Source organism: Sorex araneus, chromosome 9, assembly GCF_027595985.1.
Source record: "Sorex araneus isolate mSorAra2 chromosome 9, mSorAra2.pri, whole genome shotgun sequence".
Taxonomy (NCBI): Eukaryota; Metazoa; Chordata; class Mammalia; order Eulipotyphla; family Soricidae; genus Sorex; species Sorex araneus.
Genome location: NC_073310.1, coordinates 19,786,053 through 19,803,456, shown reverse-complemented (window position 1 = coordinate 19,803,456; position 17,404 = coordinate 19,786,053). Strand labels below are relative to the sequence as shown.

Here is a 17,404-nt window from a genome sequence, read left to right as displayed (position 1 = left end):
CAGTGAACAATGGTGTGCATTTTTCTTTCCAAGGAATGTTGGAAATGAATGTTTTGGGGGGCTGGACTGAGCTATCAGGGCGAGCCCATGTAAACTGTACCATACTACGGACAGGAACATAGGGACCCATGAATATGGGTGAGATTTCTGAGTGTGTCCTGACTGGTTTGAATGAAGCTGAACATTTTCCCCCTTCAAGCTGCCTTCAGAAAATAATTTGAGTATATTGTAAGGGGCAGTTTTCCATTTCTCACAGAAGCCTGGCTGGTCTTTGACAATCAGATCTCAGGTGTTAGCCAGGCCTGATCTTTGACATTGTAGATTTCAGGCTCTGGCCCAGCATACTGCTTGGGATGTAGATTTTGCCTGCCAGTTGTCTTTGGATGTAGATTTCAGGTGCAGGCCCAGCCTTGTCTTTGGGATGTAAATCTAAGTGCTTATCACCCAAGAAAGGTTTCAGTTTTGGTTTTGTATCTTCTTTCTGGAGGGCAAAATTACTGGCCTGTAGATGCAAAAAAACAATGCATGTTTTGCTGCCTCAATGTTCTTTCTGTAACTTCTTTTGATGCCTTTGATGATGTCACTGAATTGTGCCCTTTAGAGGTACCATGATCAATAAAAGGAGATTACAGGGCTCTCTACCTTTGTCACAGAGTCAGAGAGAACCTGGACCCTCCATGAAATACATTTCTTCCGCATTCCTTGTCTCAGCACCTCCGACTGCATGAATGTTCATGCAACAAATGTTGCTATCTCTTGGGGATAGGGAATAATTTTTTGAATTTAATTTAATTTTATTATTTTTATTTTATTGAATCATTATGTGAAAAGTTACAAAGCTTTCAGGCTTAAGTCTCAGTAATACAATGCTCGAACACCCATCCCTTCATCAGTGCACATATTCCACCACCAAGAACCACAGAAAAGCTCTCCACCACACTCCACCCCCCAGCCCTCATTCCACCTGTGTATATATCTTTTCATTCTAAGCAATGGAAAACAAATTACCAAATGCTTCTTTTCCAGCAGTTCCGACTTTGGGGGAGTCAGACCTCTAAACAATAATAGTGAGTTTTTTGTTGAAATATTGAATGTAATCAAAGTAAAGAGAAAGTGAAGAGAATAATTTTTTTGTATTGAGGCATTGATAGTAGCTACAAGTGGGATAGCTGAGTCAAATGGAAACTCCATTATTAGTTATTTAAGAAACTTCCATATATTTTCCAGAAGTTGGACCTGGTGATATTTACACAAACTGAATAAGGTTACCTTTTTATCACACCTGACATACACTTGTTTTCAAATACATATATATGTAGATATAGAGATAAAAAAATATATAGCATTGTCTCTGGCTGTTATTCTAGAATTTTCCCTCATGCCAAGGGAAATAAGCACTATTTTTTCATGTGTTTCTTGACCCCCCCATATGTCTTCTTCGTGGATGTGTTTATTCATCTCTTCTCCCCATTTTTCATAAGGTTATTAGCATTTTGTTGTTGTTTCTTAACTCTGTGAGTGCTTTCTATATTTTTAGTGTTAGTCCTTATCTGAAGCATTATATATGAATATCGTCTCCCAGATAGCTGGATGTCTTTTTGTTTGCCAATCAAAAACATTTCAAATTCTTCAGTTACTTATACATCATTTGTGCCAGTGGAATCAGGTCATCAGAGACCTTCGCTTTGATATCTACATCCTTGCATTGCAAAAGCATGTTTGGATCTGGAGAAGCAGCTCAGAACTCTGGAGTCTTGGCCCTTATCTGAGTCTGTGTGATAGTTCAGGAGATTCTGGGGAGGACTTCCTGGCTTCTTCCAGGTGCCAACTTATCCTCTATTCCCCAACACTTATTGCCACTTCTCAGGGTACATGGCAGTTGTCCCAGGAGATGAAGAGACGGAGGGCAGCTGAGTCAACACAGGATGGGCAAGGGAAACTGCAAACACAGACATATGTGGGTGTTAGACAGAGATCAGTGTCCATCTTCTTGAGACTCGGAGCCAGAGAGTTGGACACTGACCATGAGCCTAATCTGACTCTCTTTGAACCATCCCTACCTGTGCAATGATAGAGGAGCACAAGGAGGACTGGAATCCAGGCCAGCCTGCACACAGACCCTCAGAGACCCTGAACTGAGGCAGGGCTGACACAGGCATCTGTTATCTCCATCAGGGTCATCAAGAAGCTTGGGCTGTTCATGAAAATTTTTTGTTCATACTGGAGATTTCTGCAACACCCTGATGACCAGTTGAGGTCTGCTCTTCTTTTCATTTTTCTTCCTTTAGCATAGTTAACATTTAAACATTTATTTTACACACTTCGCTTTACAGCATTCAGAATGGTAGGGTGTCAGGCTGAAAACATCCAAACAGTAACTCTCTTCCAGAATGTCAGCTTCTCTCCAACATGTCCCATTGTCTCCCCCAATACTTGTCCTATCACCTCATCTCCCCAGCAGTAATATGCTTCCTATTAAAGACCAGTTCTTGATATTTCTGTCTTTGAGGATTAATTGTTTCCTACCATATTACTTTATATACTACATATGAGTGTCTGTTATGTACCTAGATGTCCTTCTCCAGAAAGTCCCTGGTGCTCTTCACTCTTTATACTGACAGTGCTAATGATAAGTCTCCAATTTACCATTGGGAGGGAAAAAAACTGCTGGGATTTGAATCTGACCTGGGAGCAGGAGATTCTGCTCAGCCAGGGATGGCATAGCTGCTGAGTCTGCACCAGAGTCCAGTGTGCTGGGCAGGGTTGGCAAGGAGGTGTAGTTTGCAGGAACTTGAGGATTGTTCACGTGGAGGTACCCATCTCTACAAGCTCTATTGAAGATCCACAAGTCCCTCTGATTCACAACTCCCTCTGCTGCTAACTCATCAAACTTCAGTTTCATTTGCAATGGCCTGACAGTCTATAACAGAACTAAAAGGACAAGAAACATGTGTCCTATTCACTAAGAGAACTGGTATCAATAAACATCTTTTTCCATATGATCTCTTAGATTTTTTTTTTTGCAAAAGAGAACAGAAACTGTGATTGCCACACAATGTGAACATGGTTGTCCTGGGGTGATGATGCAGAGGGATCTGTAAGCAAAGACGCATCCTTCTACAGAGAGGAGGAGACTCTTCATCCAGGTCCAGGGGAGAGAGGAGGTTCTGCTTTTGAACAAGCAACTTCCCAGGCTTGCTTGAGTCAGCAGGGCAATCTGGAGGCACTATGTCTAGAGAAGGTTAGTAACAGTGCTCAGCCATTCTGAGAACTTTCATTGGGTGGAGTATTGGGGATGAGCTATACCCCTCATGGTCCTGGCATCACATTTTCTAGGATGATTACGACATAGGTCTGTACCATATTTCTTTGTTGCAGCCTCTCGAAATACAAATGATGTTGTCTCTGGCACCCCAACAACCGTGAATGAATGAATAAGAAAAGCCCAAGCAAGAAACCAAAGGAATGGTTACAGTTACACTTAGGAAAATGCATGCAGAATACTGAATGGGGAAATGTACTGGAGTAAAAGAGGGATGCTAAGATCATCTGTCACCGAAGTGTTTCAATCAGATACAGATAGAAAATGAAAGAAATCAAGCAGGGAAGAGGTGAACAAGAAGTATGGGTTAATAGACATCAGGGCTTCAGTTTAACAGTGAAATGAGTGAGGAGTATAGCCATATACCCAAAATACACTTTCAAGAGAAATGAAAACATGATATCTAAGCAGCAAACCCTGAAATTTTGTAATGTACCTATCAAGTTGACAGGCAGTAATAAAGTGGGGTAAGGATGGGGAGGGAATCTGGAATCTGGAGGGAAAGTGGAGGGTATTTGACACAGGTGGACAGATTGGTGTTGAATTATTGTATGCCTAAAATGCAACTATCACTATATATATAACTATATATATATATAACTTTGTAAATCATGACTCTTTAATAAGATATATGCATGCATTCAATTCATATTTATATTACCTCTTAAAGAATAGGAAAACCTATCACTGTAGGTGGCATGAGGAGTACAAAAATGAAAAAGAAAAAAAGAGGGAGGCCGCTGTGACTGAAGCACAAAACAGAGATCATAGGCAGGATATCCCACAGACAACACCAATCCATGGCCAGAGAGATAAGACAGCAGCTAGGGCACTTATCTTGCACACAATCAATCCTGTTTATTTCCTGATACCCCTAGTGGTCCCCAAGCACTGTCAGGGGATCCCTGAACATAAAACTAGGAGAAAACTCTGGGCACCACCAGGAGTGATCTAAAAACCAAAGAGGAACGAAAGAAATCTCATATTCCTGGACAGTCCTAGGTTTGATAAACCAGTGATTGTCAAATCTGATACCCCAATTCCCACCACTACAGTTTCTTCTGCCTGGGATGCCCATTTTCACAAGTGAATTTTTTTGTTGGTTGGTTGGTTGGTTGGTTGGTTGGTTGGTTGGTTTTGGCTTATTTGTATCATACCTGGAAATGCTCAGGGGTTACTCCTAGCTCTACACTCAGGAATTACTCCTGGTACTGCTCAGGGGACCATATGGGATGCTGGGGAACGAACCTGGGATGGTCCTGTGCAAGACAAACACTCTCACCACTGTACTATTGTTCTGGCTCCTCACAAGTGCATTTTAATCCCTACTGTTATACTTCCCAGAACTACAAAACTACTGCTGAGGGCACAGAAAGGGGCAGGAAAGCCTAAATAGGACTCCTAGCTGTTTCTGGGACCAAAAGGACACCCTGGGATATAGACCACAGCTTGGCTTATACCTCATGGACCTAGGCTCCTCCTTCTCTCTCCCTCTCTCCCTCTCCTTCTCTCTCCCAGTTACTCTCTGTCTGTTTCTGTCTCTATCTGCTTTTGTCTTTGTCTCTGTCTGTCTATCTGTCTCTCTCTCTCTCTTTCTCTCTCGCTCTCTCTCTCCCCACCTACATGTTCCTGAGTTGGAGTCCAGACATGGGAGAGCATCAGCAATGCCCAGTAGATTCTACCTACAATGTAACATTTATGGTTTTATACCTGGTTTTCTGAGTCTTTTTTGGGGGGGAAGAACAAGAAAGAACCTGGGGAGAATTTCTGAATGGAGTTGTACAAATGTGTTTTTTCAACTTCTACAAGACCAGCTCAGTGGTGCCTGGGATGTTTTCCCACTTCCCCATCTGTGTGTGTCACTGTGAGAAGCCCCACCGTGTGAGGTATGACAGTAATTGTCAGCCTCGTCCTCAGACTGCAGCCCAGAGATGAGCAGAAGCCCTGCATTGGCCGGGGCATCTTTGGACCCAGAGAAGCGGCTGGGGACCACGGAGGCGTGGTGCTTGTCTGAGTCTAATTTAACCAAACATATGAGTTTATGTTTAGATTACCTGTTTATTGATTATTTGGTAAATCTATGTTTATGTCAATACTTCTGTTTTATTAAATTATACCTCTAAAATATGTTTGAACAAAGGAAGTAGTAGAATTCCACTTTTACTTATTTTCAATATTGTCTTGTCTATTTAATTGCCTTCTATTCCATTTGTTATGTAGGGTGGATTTTTCTGTGGATGGGAAAAATTGTTCATGGAAATTTTAAACTATTTCATTAAACCTTTCAAATCTTGTATAGTAGGCTTATCAACATTGAGTCTTCCAATTCATGAACACAGGATAGCTTTCCATTTTATGAACAGTTTCTTCTAAGTTTACAAAATTATCTTAGAGTTTTAAGTAAACATTCTTTTACTTCATTCACTAAATTGTTTCATATTCATTTTGATACCATTAAAACTGAGATTAGTTTTTTAATTTTATTTTTCAGTTTTCATTTGTTCCAACTAATTAAGGCAAACAAGAGAGCAGCATAAGAGATTTTTCCTCCGATCCTCCCACCACCTCAGCAGAAATTGATTGCTGTCCACAAGGAAAATGTCTTTGTGGGAGGGATCCAGATAGGAGATTCTGAAATCTCACTGGATTCCAGAACCTATAAATATCATTTTGAGAAGAATTATCCATGCTCCCCTGAGCAGAGCCCTTTTGTGTTCTCAGCAAAAAAGTCCTCCCTGAGCACTTCAAGAGATGAAGCAAATGTCTATCTTCCTGAGTCTGGATGTGAGTCGAGCTGGGCCACAGAGAAAGATGAAATAATTGGGTGAAAACTTTTTTACTTTTGTTTGCCTGGTGAGCTTGTCATTGAAAGAAGAGGTCTGTGTGTACCATGGCCTGGATTCCAACTTTCCTCCCTCCTTTTCTCTCTCTCTTTCTCTCTCTCTCTCTCTTCACTGATTGGTGAGGAATTGGCATGCCATGGAAGACCCGTGGTCTGTATTAGCCACAAGCTAGATCTGCGAGATAACAGTGGCCTCTGCTCCATCACCTGCCCATGTTCCAGGTAGACTCACCTACTCACCTACATTAGTCCCAACCTAAACCCTAGAACAAACCAGTTCTCAGAGGAATTTTCAAATTGATTTGTCCTCAATTTGCTGCCACAATACCATGAACTAAAGGACCCAGAGAAAACTCATTCTCAGGTAACATGTTCACAGAACCAAGACCCTGAGTGTTGGCAATGAGGTGGCAGTGGCCCAGTGTAGGACCTGAGAGATTCCAGTGCAGCTTCCCACAGAACAGAACGACATATGCCTTTCCATGCCCTAAGGCAGCCTACCAAATGTCGTCTGACGACAGATCCAACTCCAGCCCCACTCACTTGTAATACAATTCAGACCTGCATGTGCAGAGCCCTAAATAGAGACACACCCTATTGTGTACCAATATAGGCGAAGCAAAATTGCTTCATCATGATGCAGCCCTGATGTCTGGCTCCAGCAGTTCTCTGTTGTGGGCCCACCCAGAAACATAGTGGGAGATACACTTGCCCTCATCCCAACTATGGATGGAACATAGTGCATCCCAGTGACTAGGTTTATCGCCTTCATCTACAATGAGCTACAAATCTCTTGTGAACACTCTCACATTTCCAAATATAGTCCATATATTTTCACACAAGCCCTCCACTCGGTATTCAGAGTTTTACTCTGAAAAATATTACCCTTATCTAAGCAACAACCCCCTTCACCAAGGTCCTGGAGGCAAAACCCACCACTCTCAGACCATACAAAATCCACAGGACTCCATGGCATTTTTAAAAGCTCTTAAACGTCAAGCCTGATTGTACACCAGCAGCAGCCATAATGCCAACCCCAGCCCGGTGTAACATGGTCCCGATGGCTCCTCGTCTAACCATGAAGAGAGTTTCATCTGCCCACACAGAACTAAAACCAAAGCTTGGTAGCATTAGATCCTGCCCAAGGATGGGGTCCCTTCATTCAGCTTCTCCCCTGCAACCCCACAGCGCCCCCTATAGACCAGAGTTCATCTTCCAGGTTCTGCAAGAATTTGGGCCAACTGACTTTACTGCTGCTGTACTAAAGTGCTCGAAAACTTGTGTGCCAACGTGAATGTCCAAGTTTAATGTCACTTCCCATCAGGAAATACATAGAAAGAAATTATGACGCATGCCACAGTTTTTGTACTTGTCTTCATGCAACACTTCTGAGTAGACAGATTTTCTACAACTTCCTCATCTTTCTGTGTCCCTGTGATAAGCCTAATTGTGTCCAACCACACAGTCAGCCTTGTCCTCAGACTGCAACCAGACCGAAGCAGAAGGCTGCATTGGGCGAGTCATCTCTAAATCCAGAGAAGCAAGGAGAATCTCCTCAAGCCCAGTGCTTGTTTGAGTCTGTGTGGCAGAGCAGAAGATGCCAGGGAGGGATCTCTGGCTTCTTCTGGTACCAGTATCCACCAATAGTGAAGCCATTGCTCAGGGTACAGGTGAGGCTGCTGCTCCCAAAGTTAAGGAGAGGGACTGAGGGTGGGTGGCTGCGTCAGCACAGGCTGGGAGAGGAAACCTGAAGGTGATGGAGCAGACACCACTGTTATCTCGCAGATCTGATTTGTGGCTAATAGAGAGCACGGGTCTTCCATGGCATGCCAAGTCCTTACCAATCAGTGAAGTGAAAGAAAGAGAGAAAAAGCATGAGGAAGGGAGGAATCCAGTCCATGGTGCACACAGACCTCTTTTCTCAATGACAAGTTCACCAGGCAAAAAAAAGTTTTCACCCAATTACATCATAGTCCTCTGAGGCTCGGTGAAGCTCAGCTCACACTCAGACTCAGGAAAATAGACATTTTCTTAACCCTTTTGAGTGCCCAGGGTGGAAGCACCTGCTGAGACCACACAAGGGCTCTGCTCAGGGGAGTTGGTCAGGCCCACGAGGACACAGCTGATGCATCTCATCAGTAAGCACAGAGCTCATGATGAGGGGTGTTCTAATTTACTTAATAGTAATTATATTAGTAGAACTGAAGACATGTTGTTTTGCTTTATTTTACAGAAAATGTGGTTCCATGGAGAATTTGATGAATAATTTTTAAATGCAATGATATATGCATATATATCTAAATGATGTCAGTCCTACTTGTAAGATATTGTAAGTCTATTTGTTTGGAGCTAGAGCGATAGTATCTTGGGTAGGGCATTTGCCTTGCACCCAGTTGTCACAAACATTCCACAGGTTCCTGAGCATTGCCAGGAGCAATTTCTGAATGCAGATCCAAAATTAAGCCCTAAGGATCACTGGGTATGACCCCAAAACAAACCAATGAATAAATAAATAAATAAATAAATAAATAAAATGTCAGATGTTTGAGTGAGAAAGTTAGCCTCTGGGATCATTCTTTCTGGGTTGAAACTGACACATGCCGCTGTCCCTGCAAGAGGCTTGTGCAACTGTTCTGCTGGAAAACAGTGCTGACCCCAGTGTTGCAGACAACAGTTCCAGACTGTTCTCCACTAGGCTGCTGTGAATCCAACTATCCAACTACATAAATAGAAGCAAAATTTCTTTCTTATAATGCAGGCTATAGCTGCATGAAAGACAGATCACCCAAACTGGGTGTGGGGGGATGGAAGGGGAATGAAACAACAGTCAATGATATTAGCAACTTTGGGGGAAAGTGCAGAGAAACCTCATACATTGAAGGTAGACAAGTCAGCCAGTGCAACTTCTGGAAATATACATCTGACTGCTCTAATCATCCAGAATGTTATCAAATGGCTTGCCCATGCTACCCCAATGGGATAAAAACTTACATTGAAACAAACAAAAACTGTAAACCAAAGCTTCTGCAGCTCTTTGCAAGAGAGCAAACAAATTATCAAATAGCCCTATTGAGCACATTCAACTGAACAAATAAATAACAGTAGCATATTCATATAGTGGAATAAAATTTAGCATAAAGCTTGGATTTTTACTATGCTTAGTCCAACTTATGAGCTGAAAAAGACAAATATAATATCAATTTGTCCAAATGTGAAATATAACCCTAAATAGGGAACAATCCAAGAGGAGAATAAATCTTTAGATTTTGAACATTGTTGGTGCCCAATCAGATCAGACTCTTAGGATGAGCCCATGGAGACTGACCTGCATAAGGGCAAGAACACAGGGACCCATGAAAATGGGCTAGCTATGACTTGTGTGTCCAGCCTGGTTTTGAAAGGGTTAAGCTAGTGCGGCCGAGACCTCATGTCTTTTCATTCTCAGCAATGGAAAACAAATTATCAAATGCTTCCTTTTCAGCAGGTCTGACTTTTGGGGGGTGGGAACTCCAGACAATAATAGTGAGTTTTTGTTGAAATATTGAATGTAACCAAAGTAAAGAGAAATTTATCAGCTACACAGGTAGGGGTGGAGGGGCGAGGGGAACGTATACTGTGATTCTTGGTGGTAGAATATGTGCACTGGTGAAGGAATGGGTTTTCAAGCATTATATAACTGAGACTTAAGCCTGAAAGCTTTGTAAATTTCCACATAGTGACTCAATTAAATAAATAAATAAATAAAATAAAAACGTGCTCGTTGAAAATCATTTAACAGGGCTGGAGCGGTAGCACAGAGGGTGGGGCATTTGCCTTGCATGCAGCCAACCCGGGTACGAATCCCAGCATCCCTGAGCACTGCCAGGAGTAATTGCTGAGTGCAGAGCCAGGAGTGACCCCTGTGCATCACCGGGTGTGACCCAAAAAGGAAAAAAAAAGACCTCAATAGCAGTCCTGAATCTCAAAGGTACATGCAGAAAAATGTAGGGATAATTCTCCATGACATTGAAGCTAAAGGCATCTTTGAGGGTGAAACACCACTGACCAAGCAAGTGGAGACAACATGAACAAATGGGGCTACATTAAACTAAGAAGCTTCTGCACCTAAAAAGAAACAGTGACCAAAATACAAAGAGAGCCCATGGAATAAGAAAGAGAATTATCCAAACCCATCAGATAAGGGGTTAATATCCAGGATATACAAGACACTGGTAAAACTTTACAAGAAAAACACCACCAACCTCATCAAAAAAGAAGAAATGAACAGAAACTTCCTCAAAAATAAAATACAAATGGCTAAAAGGCACATGAAAAAAATGTTCTACATCATTAATCATCAGGGAGATACAAATCAAAACAACAATGAGTTATCATCTCACACCACAGAGACTGGCACACACCTAAAGAACTAGAACAATCAGTGTTGGCACAGATGTAAGGAGAAAGGTTGATCTTTCATTGCTGGTGGGAATATCAACAGGTCCAGCCTTTCTGGGAAACAATGTGAGCATTCCTTCAAAAACTAGAAATTGAGCTTCCATGTGACCCAGCCATACCACTTCTGGAAATAAATCCCGGGGGTGAAAAAGAGCACAGGAGAAATGACATCTGCACCTATACGTTCATTGCAGCACTGTTCACAATAGCCAGAAACTGGAAACAACTCGAGTGCCCTAGAACAGACGACTGATTAGAGAAACTTTGGCATATCTACTCAATAGAATACTATGCAGCAATTAGAAATATGAAGTCATGACATTTGTTTATAAATGGATGGACATGGAGAGTATAATTGTAAGTGAAATGAGTCAGAAAGAGAGGGAAAGACATAGAATGACCACTCTTTTTTGGAAAATAAATGAACATAATAAGAGACTAACACCCAAGGACAGTAGAGATAAGGGTCAGTAAAATTGATCCAGGGTTCAAAGCCTGCCTCATGAGCTGGAGGAGAAGGCAGCTGGATTAGAGGAGGGATTAGTAAATCAATGATGGTTGGAGGGATTGCTCAGGATGGGAGATGTGTGGTGAAAGAAGTTAACATGATAGCCTCTCAGTATTTCTATTGTAAACCATAATGCCCAAAATTAGAGAGAGAGTATAAAGGAAATTGTCTGCCAAAGAGGCAGGGGGAGGGGTGAAATCAGGGTAGGAATACTGGGAACATTGTTGGTGGAAAATGTGTACTGATGGAGGGATGGGTGTTCAATCATTGTATGACTGAAACTCAAACATGAAAGCTAAGTTACAGTATCTGACGGTGACTCAATAAAAAAATAAATAAAATTTAATTTAAAATTTTTTTTAATTTTTAAAAAATTTTAAAAAATGAAAAATAAACTATTGTCCCATGCCATATCATGCATGGGCCTAGCAATATTTTGTAATAAAAATGTAAATAAAATAAAGGATGTAGAAAGTACCAGTTTTTTTCAAATCCTATATATGTGAAATATCCAGAACAGAAAAATTCATAAGGTTAGAACATGGATTAGTGATTTCTTTCTTTTTTTTTTTTTTTTTTTTTTGCTTTTTAGGTCACACCTGGCGATGCACAGGGGTCACTCCTGGCTCTACACTCAGAAACTATCCCTGGCGGTGCTCAGGGGACCATATGAGATGCTGGGAATTGAACCCGGGTCGGCCCCATGCAAGGCAAACACCCACCCGCGGTGCTATCACTCCAGCCCCTGGATTAGTAATTTCTTTGGAGTGAGTATGGTGGAGTAGGATGAGAAGAATTATTAATGGGTTTGAACTTTCTTTCCAGAATAATGAAAATGTTGTAAAATTAGATTTTGGTGTCAACTTTGCAAGTCTGTCAATTCATGAAGCAAAAAATTTTAACTGGGTACTGTAAGTGTGTTTAAACATGATTAATCACATGTTACATCTCAGCATAGCTATTAAACACACCCGGTCTGAGAAGGAGAAGCCATTATTGACCTTGTTCAGAGGGTCTGTGCTCAGAGTCACACTCAGACAGTGCAGACTTCACAGCTCTGTTTCCTGCTTGGCACAGGTTGGCCTATGGGGGATCACTTTAGGCCAGGGCTGGGTTTTTGTCTCATTTCCCCTTGGGTCTGAAGCACTGTGGTATTTCTGATACTGTAGTCAAATGAAGAACAGGAATAATTAGCCTCATCCTCAGGCCTCACGCCCGAGATGGTCAGAGAGGCCTTGTTTCCAGATTTCGAACCAGTGAATCTGTCTGGGGTCCTGGTAGGTCGAGTACTTCCAAGCATCACAGTTTTGAGGGCAGCACCAGGAATGTGTTGATACCACCCTACACCATAGGAACCAACATTGCTGGTAGTTCCAGTGCAGGTGAGGGTGACTGTCTGTCCCACACACAGATCCTGACACTGATACTTCCTGCATCAGTCCAGTCTGCGCCCAGGAGCCTGGAATGGAGCAATGCAGACACAGGTGACGGGGCAGAGTCTAACATTATTTCTCAGCATCAGATTTTTGGGCTAAATCAGGCTGGAGTGTCTTCTCTATTACCTCAACACCTGATCCACCTGTGCAGTAAGTAAGAAGCCAGAACAGGGGTCCAGGCCATGATGCACTGAGGTCCTGATCCCACAGTAGGGATGATCTGACCCAACCTTCCTTTCTGATAGCACAGTGAGTGGGGGCTTTGTCTTGCATGCAGATGACCCGGGTTCGATTCCTCTGCCCATCTCAGAAAGTCCACCAAGCTACTGAGAGTATCTCGCCCACACAGCAGAGCCTGGCAAGCTACTCCTGGTGTATTCAATATGCCAAAATCAGTAACAACAAGTCTCACAATTGAGACGTTACTGGTGCCCACTCCAGCAAATCAATGAGCAACAGGACAACAGTGATACAGTGCAAAATTTCCACGAATTCATTTCCATAATTCTAAACATTTCAGTTAAAACATTCAGTATTTCACATCTTACACACACACACACTTACACACAATTGTGGGTTAAATTTAGCATATCCCCAAGGCAAACTTTATTCTTTTCATGACTAGCTGCTGGGGATAACAGAAATAGAAAACAATAAGACCCAAAATTTATGCATGAGGAGACTGGTTTCCTAAGAATGAACAAAAACAAAAATGTAGCCTACGTCAAGGATGACATGAAATATACCAATCTAGCATCTAATAACTGATAATCCACATTATTGAGCTTTAGACTTCTATGTGGCTAAAAAAAATTCAACTGAGTGAATAATAAATATGATATTGACTGATTCAATGGCTCAAATATATAGAGACCCAATTCAGAAGAGAGAAAGGACCTCCTAAGGAGCTGGACCAAGGATGATCAAGGAGAAGAAAGGGCCGATAATAGAGCAGAGAGGAAACAATGGAATAGTGACAAAGACCAGTATAGCAGCAAGAAACCATAGTGTTTGACACAAAGAAAATTCACAGGTTCATATGATAGTAGTTCAGGTGCACACGGGATCCTTCTTCACAATAGTGGAGAATTAAACAAACACCAACATCATTCAAGAAGTCCTCTTTGATTTGTTTTCTTGCTTGAAATAGTTCTTTATTTTCCATATTGATTATCAAAGCCCTAACCACAACAACACAGACTCTATGACAAAATGCTATCAGGTCTGTCTCAATTTAGCTTCTCGGCCATTTACAAAACTCGCTGTCTCTTACTGTGTGTCTTCTTGCATCTACTCTTTTTTTAGCTTTGATTTTGTTTTCTTTGTTTGTTTTTGAGCCACACCCAGCAGTGCTCAGAAGCTACTTCTGGTTCTGCACTGAGGAATCATTTCTGGCAGACTTGAGGTGTTGTACCCAAGTTTCAGATCCCCAGTCTCGGAGAGACCAAGTCCACCCACGGTAACACAAAAGCAAAGAAACTTTATGGCTAGCTCGAGCTAGGGTCCAAATCTTGTCCAATGTAGTGAAGTCTTGGCAAGGACCCCGACTCCAAAACACAAGCGGTTTATATGGAGTTCAGAGTTCGAGCAGTTTTCAGCATTGGCCCTATTACAACAGTGGTCAGCAATTAGACAACAGTTAGTAACAGTTTCTAAGAAGGATACAGTGACCCCTCTCAGCCGGCCAGACCCAAATGCCCAGTTCCTTATCTAGGCAAATTTTTCAACTAGGAATTTACCAGAAACTGCAAGTCCTGCCAGGGAAACAGAAACTGAGGCTTTGTTGAGACTTAATGTTAGCTGCAGCCTGTCATGGCATTAGTTTCGCCCTCACATTTCTACCTTTTCTTTGAACTAAACTGAGGAGTTTTCCTCAGTCACAGGGTCATTAATATATTGGTATTGCTGCCTTAGGACCAGAAGCTGCACTGTATTTCTTCTGCCCTTAATAAAACCACTAGCTTGTTCAGGATGCAGGTGCCGTGGTCAGGAGCAGAAGCAGGAGCAGTACGGGTTTCTGGTGGGACTGGATCAGGGTTACAAGTTGACCTTCCCAGTTCCCTTCCTATAACAATATATACCTGTGGCACAATCTTTACCATTAAACACAATTCAGGAGGACTGGAAACGTCAAAGTAGAAAGGGGACAAGCAAGGAATTTCGTGCAAGCAATAACCTCGGTAGGTCCCTGAACAAACACATGTTGAAGTGTGGGCCCTAACTGGCACAGACCAAGATTAATTGTACCTGTCTCGGTATCAGAGAGTACCCAGTGCCAAAATTGGGGCATGTAAGGAGCTCACTCTGCAGCTGTCACTAAGAGCATTCAGAAACAGAGAATAACCTGTGCCATTCCCATGGTGGCTTTAAGTCACTTTTTCCAGTCTTATCAAAAGAGGGTTGTCTCCCATTGTCTGGACATGCAGCTGGTAGGTGTTATCCTGTCTTCAAACGGGGAAGGCAGATTGTATGTGTGAAGCATGGACCCAGGTTTTTACTTCCATCCAACTTCAGAGCAGTTGGTGTGGCCAGGATCAAATGGTACAAGAACCTCTACACGGAGGCTCAAGGGTAACAGTCTCATGTCACCTGATCTAGACAAGCCAATGCATAAGGATGAAGAGTTACTAGTTCCCCATTACTCTGATTGGCACACGCTGACCTGTGGGGGATCACTTAGACCAGAGCTAGGTTTTTGTCTCATTTCCCCTCCAGTCTGAAAGACTGTGGCATTATTGATATTGTAGTCATATGAAGCACAGTAATAATCAGCCTCATCCTCAGGCTGCACGCCTAAGATTGTCAGAGAGGCCTTGTTTCCAGATTTGGACCCCGTGAATCGATCTGGGATCCCAGTAGGTCGAGTACTTCCAAGCATCACAGTTTTGGGAGCAGCACCAGGAATCTGCTGGTACCAGCCCGCACCATAGGAACCAACATTGCTGCTAGTTCCAGTGCAGGTGAGGGTGACTGTCTGTCCCACAGACCCTGACACTGATACTTCCTGCATCAGTCCAGTCTGCGCCCAGGAGCCTGGAATGGAGCAATGCAGACAGAGGTGAGACAGTTACAAGCCACAGCCTGTTCTCAAAACAAAGCATTTTCCCACCACAGCACCCTCAACACTGATCATGGTCTCCCACAAAATCACTTCCCCAGGTTCCCGCTCAGTCACCTGGGTACTGAGCTAGCAGGAAAAGGAGGAGGACAGGAGAACAGGCCATTGCAGAGAAACCCTGGACTCTGATCTTGAGCTCACAAGGGAGACAACTGCACAAAGTCCCTCTTATCTTCCCCTGAGGGCAGAGCAGAAAGGAGCCCTTTATGCAAATCACCCCCTTCCCCTCTGCCCCTGGGCCTACATTGGTGAAAGCTGAGTTGGAGGGGGAGCTGGGGCAGCATCCAGGATGCTAGAGGTCACAGTTACTAATCCCCAGGGAGTGCAAGCCCCTGGTGACAGGTTCTGTGGTAACTCCCCCAGCTGGCTCAGGGACAAGCCCACAGCGCCACCTGCTTTGTCAGATGAAGATCAACCACAGAGACCAAACAATATGCCAGCACTATCCAAGTGTCAGCTGTCCAAATACAGATCAACTGCTCCTAAGCTGAATCTCAGGAGCAGATTCTGAAGTTCCTAAACGTTCATATTCAGGAGGTTTATTATGCTCAGAGGGTATGATCTGTAAACATCAACACTGACTGCCAAGTGAAGTGTCAGGCCTAAAGCTCTCTGAGGGAAAAGGTATCAGCTTGATAAAGGTACTCAGGTACCTTGGTAACTCCTCAGAGTCCCCTGAACCTGATGAGCACTTGTGGGTGGCCTGTCCACAGAAGAGATTTCTGGTTGTTTTCCTGGAGGGATGCCTCTCCAGAATGGACTCTTTTTCACGATTTATTGGGCTTTGATGTCAAGCAGGGACACTTGACACAAAAGAGTCAGCAGCTGTCAAGGGAACATGTGTGGTCATACCCGGATCCCTGTCTTGGTACCTGGCATCTCAGGACGAGATAGAATCATTGCAGAGCCACAATGTGTTTTCATTGAAAATCTGTTTTCCCTCTTCCCATGCCTTTTTTTTGTAGTGTCCTTTTGGCAGCAACTGGGAAGCCCATTCTTTGTAATGATACTAACCTTAGGGTATGTCCATTATCATGTAGAATGAAAACTATGTCTTTGACTGGAGTATATAGAGTTAGGTAAGTGTATTTATTGAGATTCTCTCTTTTACAATGCTGTTAATAATAGCTTTACATACACGTAATTACCAACACCACATTGATTACGAATATCACAAATCCCACACCATAAACAATATAATTCATCCCCTTCTACCCCATGCCATTGCCACAAACTCAATTGTTCTCCCATTATATTGCCTTTCAAACTTGGCTGCTACTTTGCAATGTTATCTTTAAGTTTGACATATAAGAGAGAGAGAGCATTCTGTGTCTACCTCATTCTATTTGACTTCCTCAGCATAATATCTAGTTTCATCATGTTTTGCACACTGAATATTGCATGATTTTGACCTTTTTTAGAACTGATTCATAGTCCATTTTGCATATATACTAAAAGTTCTTAATCCATTCATTCAAAGTTGTGACTTTGGATTGTTTTCACACCTTGGCTATTTCATGATAGTGATAATAAACACTGGCATGCGCATATACTTTTGGAGTCATATTCCCGTGTTTTGCAGATACATGCCAAGAAGTAGTATCAGTGTATCATATGGTAGTGTTATTCCTGTTCTTTGAAAGATCTCCAGATTAGTTTCCATAGAGACTGGACCAAATGCCTTTCCCATGAGGAGTAGATGACAATTTCTTTACCACCACAACTCTTCCAACACTGTTAC

General features: G+C 42.6%; 1 protein-coding gene across 1 annotated transcript; it reads right to left on the bottom strand.

Annotated features, from left to right (window-relative positions):
- Positions 1-1,850: 1,850 nt before the first annotated feature.
- On the bottom strand, positions 1,851-15,769 carry LOC129407030 (uncharacterized). Its single transcript, XM_055147148.1, has 4 exons — positions 15,721-15,769; positions 15,208-15,578; positions 2,686-2,920; positions 1,851-1,939 (listed from the first exon to the last, which is right to left on the bottom strand). The coding sequence occupies exons 1-4, from the start codon at positions 15,767-15,769 to the stop codon at positions 1,851-1,853; spliced, it is 744 nt and encodes a 247-aa protein (XP_055003123.1).
- Between the last annotated feature and the right edge of the window lie 1,635 nt (positions 15,770-17,404).